This window comes from Ictalurus furcatus, chromosome 3 (genome assembly GCF_023375685.1).
Source record: "Ictalurus furcatus strain D&B chromosome 3, Billie_1.0, whole genome shotgun sequence".
Lineage (NCBI taxonomy): Eukaryota > Metazoa > Chordata > Actinopteri > Siluriformes > Ictaluridae > Ictalurus > Ictalurus furcatus.
The window spans coordinates 5,700,458-5,716,010 of record NC_071257.1 but is presented as its reverse complement, the minus strand read 5'-3'; the positions used below and the strand labels follow the sequence as shown (position 1 = coordinate 5,716,010).

Genomic DNA, 15,553 nt, shown 5'->3' with positions numbered 1-15,553 from the left:
ATATCTCATTATGTGATTCCTAATCATTTCACTGCTGAGTGGATGATTATGAGAGAATCTGTGCGCACATGTAGATTACTGTCACTATAGTAAAAGACATAACTTCCATGCGGGAGACGGTCTAATTGATATTTTCGAGGTTGTAAATTAGACCTCAGAGCTGTATGCTGTTTTAATTAACAGTATATAATCAGCTTGCTTCATTCACACTCAAGACTTTGTGAGCTATTTAGATTAGGACATTTATTTTCCCAGAAAAAGTTTCTTTCACACACTTCTGGTATCTCCTGTACGATCTCTGTTGCATTTCGGTTGATGAAGCGAGCCATCACGCAGTATTTCCCATGTTTAGACTACTGTATGCGCTCATGCATTGACAATAGTATGACCCATTTTAGGGGTGGGCAAATTTATACTGCGTTTTCTTTTCAGAGCTATTTTTCACTATTAAAACTTGGTAGTATGTGAAAAATTTAAGACCCCCCCGAGACACACATCTTGTTTGACATCCTTCCGGGGGATCAAGCCTTATTTAGGGGGTTCCTACACACCCCCTCCCCCGTAATGTCCCCCATACACACACACACACCCCCCGTGATCACACCCTGACATTAACGGAGGTACGCCACCGAATGTAGTGAAGTAAAAGTACATTTCTGTGATTAAAAATGAACTTGATTAAGAGTATATGTATGGCCAGTTAAACTATTCTTAAAAGTACATTTATTTCAAAAAGTTACTCAAGTAAATGTAAGGAAGTAAATGTAGCACGTTACTACCCACCTCTGCATTTAGGTTCAATGGAATTTGGACATCATTCCAGATAACCAGTTAGTACCTGTAAAGCAGTCCATTGTAATACTCCAAAATAAACAAAATTTACCAAATATAAGGTCTAATCTTAACCAGTTACTATCAACGTATGCTTCATTTCTAAACTGAAGCATTCTCAAAAGCATTTAGATTTAGATTTTTGCCCAAGAATCAATTGTTTTGTTTTTTCCCTTCATATTCAGTTTTTCCCAAGCATCCGTCTAACAAATTAATTACACATGATGTTTGCTTTAATTATGCTGTGTCATTTTGAGTGCCTACCCACTGTGCCTCTCTTTGCATCTCACAAATACACTAACCTGGACAGAAACCTCATTTAAATGCAAAAGTTTAATTAAACTTTTGCTTACTTTGGCAAACATATCTGGTGGTTAATTTGTAAGCGGTGGTTTGAGGAAAGAGCTCAAATGTAAGCGGAGGATGCAGAAACAGAGATTTGAGTAATGCATGCTAATATTTTAAAGTTTTCTTTAACACACACACACACACACACACACATATATATATATATATATATATATATATATATATATATATATATATATATATATATATATATATATATATATATATATATACACACACACACTTTTTTCCCCCTGTACGATCCTGTTGCTGTGAGTGTTTGTGATGGCTCAATGCCTAAGATGACCATGTAGTAGAAGACTCCTAGGCCAGAACCTGATGGAGTTTGGGCAGGGGGTTCTCATTTTTACTATTTAACCTTTCATTTAAAAAAAAAAAGTTGTCTAGTCATGGTATTCATGGTTAATGCACAAAAAAAAAAAATAGTTTCAAGACATCTGTATTTTTAGGCTGTTTTATTTGTGCAGCAAAGAACACTTCAAACTGCACTTGGATTATATAAATAGATATAGCTAGGCAGATGTATTTGATTGATCCCTAAGGGGAAATTTGGGTGCTACAGCAGCAGAAGGTACAATGGAAAGACATTGTGTAGAAATAATGCACAAATGAGCCAAAATATTACAACCACTCACAGATGAAGCAAAACATGATTGTCTCATGGTGCATATGAAGGTCTGGGGTATATTAAATGGTAAGCATACAGTGAGTTCTCAGTCAAAGTGTTGGATGCATGAGAAATGGACAGTAATGAAGACTTTGACAAGGACCAAATCGTTATGGCCGGATGACCGGATCGGAGCATTTCCAAAACGGCAAGGCTTGTGAGGTGCTCCCGGTCAGCAGTAGTGAGTACCTATGATGACACCAAGATGCACTATGGAAAGAAGACAAACTGGTGGAGGGAGTGTGATGCTGGGAAACCCTAGGTCTGGGAATTCACGTGGACGTCAATTTGAAACGTGCTACGTACCTAAACATTGTTGTGAACCAGGAACACCCCTTAACAAATAGTATTCCTCAATGTCAGTGGCTTGTTTCAGCAGGATAATGCGCCCTGCTATGATGCACACGTTGCTCAAGAATGGTTTGAGGACCATGACGAAGAGTTCGAGGTGTTGCCCTGGCCTACAAATTCCCTCAATCTTAATTTGACTGAGCATCTTTGGGATGTGCTGGATCAGGAAGTCCAAACTGCAGCAGCTCCACATCACAATCTGCGGGACGTGCTGTTAACGTCTTGGTGCCAGGTACCACATTGCTCCTTCGGAGGCCTTGTAGAGTCCAGGCCTCAGCGGGTCGGAGCTGTTTTGGCAGCACACAGAAGACCAACAGCATATTAGGCAGGTGGTCATAATGTTTTGGCTCATCTGTGTAAATAGACAGAGTAACTCACATCATATAAACAGGAGTTGGACATCAGACATACAGTAACAAGGTGCAGAAAACAACCTCAGAGAGACATTCACAACAGCCAAGTGGTGAGATTTGGTGAGTACGGGATGCAATTCACTTATGAATGAAATCTGTTCCGTTATTCATTGGGATGAGGAATTACGCATTCTGATGACAGCTGGCAGGAAAGACCCCTAATAGCGCTTCCTAGATCACCATGATGGAATGAGCTGGGAATTAACAGCCTTATGTAGGACACAAATTAAATTTCCAGCTACAATTCTTATTTTTAGGCTACACTGTTAACAACAAAGCTAAATGAATTGGTGCAGTAAGCGTGCAAAATACTAAATCTATGTTGGTTACAATGCCACTTGCCACACTCCCACTTGGTTTATAAAAAGAATGAAAGAAGCTGATTTGATTGGACATTGCTACAGCATTCTAACCCTACATCTCTCTCTCTCTATTTTATTTTATTTTTTTCCACTTGCCCTGCTTATCTGTAATTGCCTGGGATAAAGAATGCTATGATCTTATGCTTTTTTTTCTTGCATTTGCACCAATTCAGCTTAAAAGTAAATACATGGCTTTAGAGGGGGAAATTTCCCTGTAAGTATTTGCCTAACCTTTTTTTCTGCTTGGTACGGCTTCACTTTTCTTTCTTTCTTTTTAAAAAAATAAAAAAAAAATAACTAAAAAGCATTTTATTTCCTGTCTCTAAAATGTATCTCCAGGTTGTTGGATTTCGCTTATGTGTTGCAGGAGAGAGGGCAATTTTCTGTAACAGTCAGCAATCTATTTAGTAAAAATGAGTGTCCATTTCCTCTTGTTTGTCTCAAGTATTGTAAGCATCACAGAATGAAATGATACAAATGACAAGATAGCATCTGAATGAAAAATTCATGTATATCGGTAATATAACTGTTTTCTTTCATTCTTTCTTTCATGCGTTGTTCAATGCTGTGCTGACTTTGTTTTGCTGAAGCAACCTGGGAATATAAATCGGTCATAGCGCTGCTTCCGATGCGCTAAATGACTATTACAATTACATGATAAAAAAGATTAGTATTATGTAATAATTCATAATTAATGCATTCAAGAAAAACACTTGCATGTAAGGTTGAAGCTGAAACCTGGACTGTCTTGAAAGGCAAAGAGGACACAGGCTCCCTGAAGACATTCATTAAAATGAAATAGTTCATATTTTAACCCTCTAGATATAGTATTTGACATTTATATACTGTTATTTTGTGCAATTTTACATATTTTTGATTGATCCAGATACTTTATTTGCCACGGTTTCACCAAGTAGCCTCTTTAAAGGTAACACTTAATAGTTTTCCAAGGTTAAGCTGAAGGCTGCATGTATAAAACGGAAAATTAAACTCTTTAGCCTCATCATTTAATGATTCGTCCAGAATTCCTGGTGATCTCAAGAGATTATGTAGACGTAATTATAGAGCAGGCTCCAGACCTGTAAATGAGGAATGAGCTCCTTTCGACTGCTCGTTCAGCACGCTGGCTGACGCTTAATTAGCAAACATTCTGTTTTTAGAGACGTGTGTAAGATCGGTTTACGAATATGCAGGCAAGAGGGAGGCTATATTTTTAATACTGATGAATTAGTTACAAAAAAAAATTCACAATTATATATCAAATTTAAATATGTTGCCTTATTTCGATTTTCCTTGACCTTTTTTTTTTCTTCATTCTTTCATATTCCGCTTTATTTTCACAGTACGTTCAGAATGTCCTCAAACCACATTTCCAAAGCCATGGTGTTGTCCCACTGAGGATCAGACAGTAAAGAAGGCAGGCTGTTGTCAAAGATAATCCCTGACTAAACACAAAGAACAGTTAATACCGCTCTACAGAATAGGAGAGACATATAAGAAGAAATGTTGGAGGAAAAAGAATCTCTGTGATATATCAGCAGTGGCGGACACTAATACTGAGACGTGACTTAAACTAATTCGAGACATATTTATTACTAAAAGAGTAAAAAGCTGATGTTTTGTTCATTTATTGATTAGTGTAAAGAAATCACAGTGGACATGAGGACTAGTTAACTGTGTTAGTGTGCGGTGCTAGAGGGTGTTATATGTTTAAAGGACTTCTGAGTTGAAAGCAATTTATACATTCACTGTTCTGCAGAAATTCCTGTCTTCACTATAGGGGTGTAACACAATGCCATCTGTTAATAGCCTAATTTAATCTTGAAGTAGGCGTGGCTTAAACCTCTGTGTGAGGACGGGGGAACGAGGAAGGAAGTACCAGCATAGTGTGAATTCTGGTTCTAACAGACCTAGCTATATTACTCCAATTCATAATGGATCTACTTGGGACTGTCTTTTTAATCCCACAATGTTTGTACCTGCCTGCAATATTTTCTAACGGGTTTTAGTTGGGTTTATTTCCCAACATATGAAAAATTAGTAGCCTAATTTAATCCAGCACAACACTGACCAAGCGATTACTAAGGATGAATAAATGAATGCAGTATGTTCATATTAATGAACATTTTGTTTTTCCCCCTGGTGCAATTTATTTCTTGCATCCCTCAGGATCCCAGTGCCAATGCACATCTCTAGTCTCAAGCAAATGCCTTGCAAATCTTTCTGGAAAGCTTTCAAAAGGGGTGGGGGGGGGATCGTGCTCTTCCTAGTCACCTAGTCATAGACTATCTGTTACATAATACATCATGTGTTTATTCTGAATAACGTATTTGTATTCAGTACATTCGTACTTTCTTTCCGTGTACACTCTATGGTCATATGTTTGTGGACACCTGACTACTCGTGTGTTTGTTGAACATCCCATTCCAGATTTAGTCCCTGCTTTGTTGTCGTAATAACCTCCAACAGTTCCATCAGTTTGGGGAAGGCCCATATTTGGGTCTAATGGTCAGATGTCCTCATACTTTTGGCCATAGTGTACTTTTACCTTCTCAGTGAAACTGTTAGTACTCCTTACAGAACAATAGGCAATGTGTACTTCTTTGCGTCACACAAAAAGACACCACTTCTCCTTTTTGCCAAGGCTTTTAACTGATATGAATTCATTTCTACTGATATTTGTTCTCATAACAATGTGATATTGATAGGTTACTTTGAATTGTTTTGTGTTGTGTTGTACTGCATTTATTGAAACTGATATTTATTAGATTTAGTTATTATTATTTATTAGAAGTTGTGGCTATTTTTTTAAATTAAAAAAAAAAAAATTTAATGAATCTGAACCCGAAATAGAACTTTGCTCCGCTTCCAGAGTGTGTGGTGTGTTACTTTTGTATCTTAACAAATGTACAGTAGTCATTCATTTGCCCTTAAAATAGTGCATTTAGCTCCCTTAATTATACTATGAAATCAAAATTTGATCCTACCTTAATTGCTTAATTTTCTTGTTTTCTTTATTTCTTTGCCACCTCCACAGCAAGAACATGTGGCTCGAACCTGCGAGGTCCCAAAGGTGTAATCACCTCTCCGAACTACCCTGTCCAGTACGAGAACAATGCCCACTGCGTGTGGGTCATCACAGCACTGGATCCTGAGAAGGTCAGTCTGGATTATTCTGGTTTCCCGTTTAAAGTGTGCCGTGAATGATTATCAGATTACGATATAAGGGATATATTTTCCTCTGTGAACCCAACAGATCTTGTTTTGGACATAATGCGAGAAATATGAGGCTGTGTATCCAGGAGCCCATCTGCATAGCCTTCAACCTATATTGTATTGCAAAATAAATAATACCTCTTGCCATTATGCCTACATTATGGCTGTCACTTCTTTCTCGGGGACTGAATAATGTTGTGCCTGATCCGTAGCTCTGTATCAGTCAGCAGACTCGTTATGAATTTAGCGCTTCACAGATACCTTACCCTTAGACATTTATCGAAATAATATATTCCTTATGTACATTCGAGGCGTTTTGCTTACATAATTTCTGTGTATACTCGGGCACAGATGCTGAAGTGATTTAATGCGAGTCTTGTTTGTTCGTAAATTACCTTATGTAACTGAACCTGCTCACCTCATGATGTACGGCATTAGTGCGAAAGCTTTTTTTTTTTTTTATAGCATTATTTATATATTTATTTTAGAATTTATTCCTGACTAGCTTTAATTATTGTCCGTCACCTGTGGACACAATCCATGGTCTTCGTGCTATTTCTGTTTGTTATTTTGAATATACGCACACCACACGAACCATTAATGTATTTATTTGTCTAACGTATTTGATTGCACACAAAGCTAGTGTTACTTGAATTTGAATAGCCAGGTCTCAGTTATAGAAATGGTTCATTATTTAACCACGTATAAACCATAATTATTAATCACTGTATCCAGTGTAAAACATACAGTCGCGTCCAAAAGTCTGGTTTGGTGTATTTGGTTTGTCCCCTTTTTGCTTTAATGACGATCCACAAGTTTGTGTAGAACTCGATGGTCCATGTTGGATCAAATCCATTGGCTTGTCATCTGAACACATGCTTCAGTACTAAATAAAAATTCTAATTCATCCCAGATTTTCAATATGGTCTCAGAACCCACTGTCTATCCCTTTGGTAACACTTCATACATGCATAAGAATGATGCGTAAGCATTGGGTATAATTAATTACTAATTATTGCGCTATGTGATGCCTTAATTTCTGACTAAGCAGCTTATTTTTCATATTTGCAAGGTGTATTAGTAAATGTTTATTTATGGATAACTTCTTATAGGTTGCTTAACATATTAGTGAGTTCCTTTTCACTCTTATGCATTCATGAATTTTTAAACCAAGGTGATGTTTTGATCAATTTTGGATGTTCTCCTGGGATTTTCACACAAAGTCTCTAGAGTTTACTCAGAATGGTGCGATAAAGAAAAAACATCCAGTGAGAGGCAGTTCTGTGGATGGAAACGCCTTGCTGATGAGAAAGGTCAACGGAGAATGGCCAGACTGGTTCGAGCTGACGGAAAGAGTACAGTAAATCATATAACCACTCTGTGCAATTGTGGTGAGCAGAAACGCGTCTCAGAATCCACAACACATTGAACATTGAGGCAGAAGGGCTACAACAGCAGAAGACCACGTCGGGTTCCACTTCCGTCAGACAAGAACAGAAACTGAGGCTGCAGTGGGCACTTGGAAAACGTAGCCTGGTCTGATGAGTCTCGATTTCTGTTGAGGCACACAGATGGTAGGGTCAGAATTTAGCGTCAAGAGCATGACTCCATGGACCCGATGTGCCTTGTGTCTGTAGTGCAGGCTGGTGGAGGTTTCACCAGTCAATCACTGCTTGAATGCCGCAGTCTGTTTGAGTATTGTTGCTGACCGTGTGCATCCCTTCATGACCACAACTTACCCATCATCTAATGGCTACTTCCAACATAATAATGCACCACGTAACAAAGCAAAAGTCATCTCAAACTGGTTTCATGAACATGACGATGAGCCATCGGGATGTGAAGAGAACGGGAGAATCGCAGCATGAAAGTGCACCTGAAAAATCTGCAGGAATTGCGTGTTGCAATCATGTCAACATGGACCAGAATCTCAAAGGAATGTTTCCAACATCTTGTGGAATCCATGCCACGAAGAATTGAAGCTGTTTTGAAAGCAAATGGAGACCCTACCCAATATTAGTATAGTGTTCCTAATAAAGTGCTCGGTGAGTGTATATGTCATACTGTGTGTCTATATATATATATATATATATATATATATATATATATATATATATATATATATATATATATATATTAGTATAAAAACTGAAATATATTATATTATTAAGTTCTGGTATTTTAAAATCTGATTATGTCCAAAAGTGTAAAAGCAGAAAATTGCCTTTATAGGTTTCAATACCATCCCCAAAGTGGAGCTGGAGCATCTCAGACGCTTTGAAAGCCAGTATCTGACTACAAACCGAACTGAATTGGCTTGTGTCCATTTCACTACGGCACATAGCTCTCCGACAACTCGATCAAAGCTCGACGTTCCTCACTGTGTGAGGAAATTGACATCTGTGGGCAGACTGACTGCATTTACTGCTGTGTTTGTTAAACTGGCTCTTTACCCAGTATGATCTTTGCAGGCAGATGACCAAATCAAGATTGGAAAATAGATCAAAATGGCAGGAAAAACCCAATTTTACTCATGATCAGAATTTTTTTTTTTCTCCTTCTGCTGGAATTCACCAACATCCAACAGGTTTTTTCCACACCAGCACACATATGATTAAGTAATGCTTATTAGGTGCTGTTATTATGATAACTGAGTAAAGGCCAATCAAGTTCGTGAAGTGCATTCTGGTTATCTACTACTTAAAACACTTAAGCAATTATGAAGTGTCAATGAAAGGATGTGTGTCATAAAAGTACTTCATTAATAACGGTTAAGTCGTACAAAGAGAATACATACATTATTTATTACAGTATGGTTCTTTTTTAAGAATAAGATGTTAAAATAATAATTAAAAAAAAAAGGTACCGGAAAAGAACAGAAAATGCGTGAAGACCGTGGACTGGCGCCACAGATGTAAGACGTTTATTTACTACTGAATAAATTAAGGCTTTAGTCAAGATAAATCCAATATGCAAATCAGTATCGTAGACATCATTGTTAAGGAGCACTTAGCTGCTTTTACATTTATTAATACTAATACATAAAATCTTATGGCATGCTTAGTAATACAGAAAGTAACGATGTTAATTTTCATTATTATCGGTAGTTAATTGTTAATACATCTGTTTAGTAATGCGTGATACTTTATTAAATAATGTCAGTTTTTTATTATTATTTTTATTAAGTGAACATTTAATTCTGCGCTCTATGGATACATACTGGAGCTCATTTGAGGTCTTGTTCTAATTTTCTAATTTAGCTAGATAAAACGGTATCCCCAAAATACACCCTGAAATGATTGTCCTTGCATATTAGACATGGAAGTGCAATTTTCCTACTTAAAATAAAGATAGTAGTTTGGTAAAATGCGACTGGCAATCTTTTTTTTTTTCTTCTTTTTTTTCCCCCCCAGGTGAAGTGTAATCCTGTTGAGAGGTTTGTTGTACTTGTTGTGTTCGATACTGAAGAGGAGATGGGCAGAACATGTACTCATCTATTCACACTTTGAATAGAGTGCACTACAAAACTCCATGGCCAGTTTCCCTGTTCTTGAGAAATGAGAGCCCAACACCCTGATCATTTCAGCCAACAGAAATATGTGGCTAGCTAATGACATGACAAGAAGTCAAAAGAAAACAAAAAAAAACTGATGAGCAAAAAAAAAAAGAAAAAGCTTTCTGAGTGGTGTGTATTGACAAGAAATGTTGAGGAGCTCTGGACAAAGCACACGTTTTATGCCTCATCCAAAAATCATTACAAATGGATGCGATTACAAATGGATGCTGCGATTCCATAACCTCCATTATTTATATTATCTTATTCCCTGCATAAAAAAAAATGCTTAAATGGCAAGCTGACATTCCAAATGGCAAGCTTCTATATTTTATCAGCCGTGTCACAAAAATGGAGACCTGCATACAAGTGTGTGTGTGTGTGTGTGTGTGTGTGTGTATGTATGTATGTATGTGTGTGTGTGTATATATATAATATGTGTGTGTATGTATGTGTGTGTGTATATATATATATATATATATATGTATGTATGTATGTGTATATATATATATATATATATATATATATATATATATATATATATATATATATATATATATGTATGTATGTATGTGTGTGTGTATATATATATATATATATATATATATATGTATATGTATGTATGTATGTATTTTAAATGCTGATGTTCGAAAATGCAATATACAGATGTCAGGCTAATGCAGAGATGTAGACGTACTCACGAGAACATGTGCAGAAGATAAATGATGCACGGAAACAGAACGTCAGGATCCACAAGCTGCTCACTGCAGTCCCACGCACAAAGCACATGGTTTCCCGCTATGAGCAAACTTTCCTGGAACCGCATGCTCATCAAGTCACTACATGTGTGCGGAGTTTGTCTGAACATATTACAAGCAATCATGCTTTTTAAAGGGCTGCCATTCATTTCTCTGCAAAACACAGCAGTCAATGAGGTATTCTGACCTTCATGAAAACGTTTGGTGTAATTGGCGTGTAACGGAGTCTGTTGAATCTAGTTAGTTTTTTGGAAATCCGAAATGACCAATAGTGTACTGTACGAATAGGGAACAAATAAATCTGTCAACTTTGACGACCTGAACTGCACACTGTTTTAATGATCTGAAAGGGTCGACCAGCAAATCAACTTAAGCACCTCTGCAAGCGTGTCATGAATATAGATAACGTTCCCTGCATAAATATTGATATAACTTTTGAACTTAGCGAGTCGTTGCATTGACCAAGTCGGAATACGAAAATAGTGTCTCACGCCTGCGTTCGTCTTAAGAGAAGCCATTTTTGGACTGAAATGTGTTTGAAAATCCCAACGTGCCAGTGGGTCTTGAAGGTCACACCGCCTTTTGCGCTGCCCCGCCCACGTTATCGTAATGCGTTAATGTATGGCCATAAAAATAACAACAGAACAGAGAAGCAAAACACTTGGCTTGCGCCTGAACAAAATAGCTACGCGACAGCAAATTTACCCCATTTGCTTCAGCACAAAAATGGCATCATTCATTGATAAATACATTCATACAGTAACTTAAAGGCATTGTTATGAGGACAGAATTAAGGAGTACATCTGCAAGTAAACCTCTTCGGAAGGTTGCTAGTGCATAATATAAAGTAATGATGCATTAAATGTTAGCCACTGTAAAAAAAAATAAAATAAATAAATGCATAAATAAATAATCGTTTAGTCACCGATTTGGTGGAAAAACCATACACCTGGCAACGCTATCTATTCTGCTTCGAACAACGTCCATACTGATATTGAGAGGTAGCGGAAACTCTCTGCTGCTCGGTGTTAAACTTTAGCATATCAAACAGATTATGTAACGCACCACCTTTCCAACATCACTTTTTGCCTGGTTCTCCCTCAAAGCCATGTGCATGAAGGAAGAAACGATGTTTAAATGTTTGCATGCATAATGCTGACACTGGACAAACACCATTTAAGATAGATTTACCTTTTACCTTTAACCTTACAGCTGTATTGTTTACGGCAGCTTAGCGGGGTCTCTAAACAGCTCAGGCTCCTGAAATACCAGCTTAGTAAAACCTTACGAATGGTAAACAAATCTTCTCACAAATTTCTCCGTTAGGTAATCAGTCTACGATTAATTCTCGGCATCTCATGCACGGAAAAGCAATGACGTATGCAGTGAACCGAGTCGAGCAGAACAAGGAACTACATACATTTGAGGTCTATGAAGCAACATTGTTCTCGAAAGCCAAGTTTTAACACTAACTCGGCCCATGATGGTTTATGAGGACGTTCACGAGTGCAGTCGCTGTCCTTTTTTTTTTTTTGGTCTTTGTAATAAACTATTATGAACTCTAAGCCCTGGAGTTAGCATGTTTGCATTGTTAGCTAAACGAAAGACTATTCGGCTGCTCGAAAGCACTATAAACATGCAAAACATGGCTGACTAAATGACAAGATGTCAAATGCAAAAACGGTAAACAAGGAAAGACTTTTCTGAAGGAAGAATTGTGACGCACTGGACAATCTTTTCTCTAATAAGCTTTTGAGACTGTCCTCTCACAAACCAGGCACAAACCAGTTGTCACGCCTAACAGTTTTGTATAAAACAAAGTGATCAATAGCGGTCTAAAACGTTGTGGTTAAGCCAGTTGAAGGAACAATCGCTTAGATGTTCCGTCACGTTAGGATTGCGTATATATGGTGTGTTTTTCGCCTCCGGGTAAGTCTTGTGTAAAAAGCATCTTTACTTTTTGACAGGATAATTTAAGGAGCTGTGGTTTAGACTTCTCATTTGATGCCCCACCAAGCAATTCCCTCTAAACACTCTGACATCTTATACAGATTGCCCATTAAGTACTTCTGAGGTTCATAGCTGGCCCCATCGAAAATCTGTGCTTCTTCAACTCCCATGACCTCGCGCCAGCCGATATTTTCACTTGTAGCGCTAACAAATAACACTCGTGTGTTTTTATAGTTTCAGCGAGGGGGTATTAAATCAAAATCATTGCCCATTCAGTTTAAAGTATGATCAATTTAGACACATTTCTGTAGGCGTAATGGTGAACGAGTGCGTTCGGAAATTAGAAGTACACTTATTGTTGTGCTCAAAGCACCTTCGATTGCTTTCCCAGTCTTTGCGAACCAAATCGAGTGGCGCGGAACTTTCTCTTAAACGATATAAGAACCGACGATCTGTGATGATAGTTTGAGTTCTGCTCCTACTTTACCTACTTTTCTTCATTCTTCCAAGTACGTTGCTCCACCTGCTAAGGTTATGGCTCCACAAGAGACATTTGAACGAAAAAAAAAATAAAAGCGGAAGGAATATGAATGAGAGCAATATCTCTTTAATTGCCCAATTGAGAGAATGTGAGGATGCTGATAATGGGCCTGTCCTAATTAAGCTTTTTTTTTTCTTTTCCCCCTGTGTTGTGTTCCTCCTTCAAGCGATCTTTCTGAAAATGCAATTTTCTTTTAACTCGCACATCAAATGCTCATGTTGCCTGTCTTTCTCCAGGCTTTGTTCTTTTCCATGCACCAAACATGGTTGAACTTTTGTGGCTTGTTTTTGATTAGGACAAAATTAAGTTATAAATCTTTGTTCATGTTAATGTCAGACTTGTCTTATTTTTACCCATTTTCTTTCTTTCTTTCTTTTTTTTTTTTAAAAAAAGCCCATCAATTATTCTCTAAACATACACTCACCGGTCACTTTACTTCTGCTCGTTCATGCAGTTATCCGTTCAGTCGGTCATGTGGCTGCAGGACAATGCATAAAATTTTTGGATGTATAAGTCAAGAGCTACAGTTAATATACAGTTTACATCAAACCTCGGCGATGTTTGTCTTTTCTGCTCACCACGGTTGTAAAGAGTGGTTATTTGTGTTGCAATAGACTTCCTTTCAGCTTGAACCAGTCCGAGTATTTTCCTCTGACCTACGGAACCACTGGATGCTTTTTTGTTGTTTGCACCATTCTGTGTGATCCCGAGAGACTGCTGTGTGAGGAAAATCAAAGGAGATCAGCAGCCTCTGAAATAAAGCCAGTCCATCTGGCACCAGCAACCCTGAAATCACCCCCACCCCCAATTCTGATGTTTGATGTGAACATTAACTGAAGTATCATCATGATTTCATGCATTGCTCTGCTGCCACATGATTGGCTGATTGGGATAATTGCATGAATGAGTAGGTGTGCCTATTAAAGTGGCCGGTTAATGTATAGAAAGAGGTTTAATGAATAACACACTTTTTTTTTTTTCGACTTGTGCACAGTTGACTGTTTGTTTTTTGTTCTTTTGCAGGTCATTAAATTGGCCTTCGAGGAGTTTGACCTTGAGAGAGCCTATGATACATTAACAGTGGGTGATGGAGGAAAGATTGGTGATGCCAGAAGAGTGCTCTATGTGTGAGTTTTCAAGTCCACAATATACATGCCAAGCACTGGACTTTGCACATTTACAGCACGTGATCGTAAAATGGCTCATTTTATCCCAAATACAATTACCACTCGAAACCGCAAAAATATATTTCTAATGCCAGAGTTGAAATCTTTTGTTATGGCTACATTCTTATTGAAATAATGGTATAAGACTGCTTTTATGTCTTTATTCCAGTCTGACAGGCTCCAGTGTGCCTGATTTGATCGTGAGCATGAGCAACCAGATGTGGCTGCATCTCCAGTCTGACGACACCATCGGCTCTCAGGGCTTCAAGGCCATTTATGAAGGTTAGTCAAAGTTATGTTCTGATGGGGGGGGGGGGGTTATAATAATGAAATAAATGATTAAATCACACTTGGATTAACCTTTACATGTTAATGTAATGAATCAGAGAGATTGTTTGTTTATGCAGTGCCACTATCTGTGCCTTTATCTTTTTATTGCCCCAAATACTCACTCATATATGTGTTTGGATTTAGTGGGCGTGGCCTAAAGCAGGAGGTGTTTTCTTTCTTTCTGTCTTATTAATTTAAAAATGGTTGAATTTCTTTCTGAATGCTCTGGAAACATTGGAAAAATCCCCAGCAGAATTCATGGTCCATGAATTCTGGCTCTGACCGTACCGTCATTTCTCATATTTGGTCTAAACGATGGATTAATCAAAACCAGTACTGGGATTGGATATTGGCCTGATACTCATACTCATATTGGTAAAAGATCCCTGAATACTGACGATGGATACCAGGTGTGGATCCTATGAGACTTACAGTTAGTGTATGTCTCTACACTAGTGAACAGGCGAGACAAAAGGACAGTGCTCCGGACGTATTTCACGATTAATGATCGCACGCTACAAACTGTGCACTGTAAAAGTATCAACTGTACACTGTCTTCCTTCAACACAAGTGACCCTTCCATACAATATTTTACACTTAAAAGTCAGTATGAGGAACACACAGCAGCACACAACAACAAACAGTGCCGGCTAGGCAAGAATAAATGTCTGCAGACAGGATGGAGGGAATAAAAATAAATAAATAAAACAGCCCGTAAATATGTACAGTACGTTGGTCTGGATGATCAGACTCTGTGCTGATCTTCTGATCCGATGAAAACGAAAACATACTTTGCTTGCAGCTGTGCAGAAATGCTTTTACAAAGTGCAGGGTGGGGGGGGGGGAATCAGCTCTTCACTGCAACCCTACACCATCCAAGATAACTAATGTAGCTAAGCCACTTCATTTAAAATCAATTCGATAACATTATAAAGTACAAGATTATTAGCGTAAGTGTGTGAACTTTTTAATTCACTGTTTTTTTAAAAAAATCACTATTTTTAAAAACCACTATTTAAAGTGGAGAAACATAAACGGAGCTAAAT

General features: G+C 37.8%; 1 protein-coding gene across 1 annotated transcript in view; it reads left to right on the top strand.

Annotated features, from left to right (window-relative positions):
- The window catches only part of LOC128605044 (CUB and sushi domain-containing protein 1-like), a 180,029-nt gene that overhangs the window by 21,973 nt on the left and 142,503 nt on the right, over positions 1-15,553 (top strand). The window contains exons 8-10 of the mRNA XM_053620155.1: positions 6,031-6,152; positions 14,035-14,138; positions 14,347-14,459. Of these exons, the coding sequence (XP_053476130.1) occupies positions 6,031-6,152; positions 14,035-14,138; positions 14,347-14,459 (339 nt within the window). The remainder of the gene's footprint in view (positions 1-6,030; positions 6,153-14,034; positions 14,139-14,346; positions 14,460-15,553) is intronic.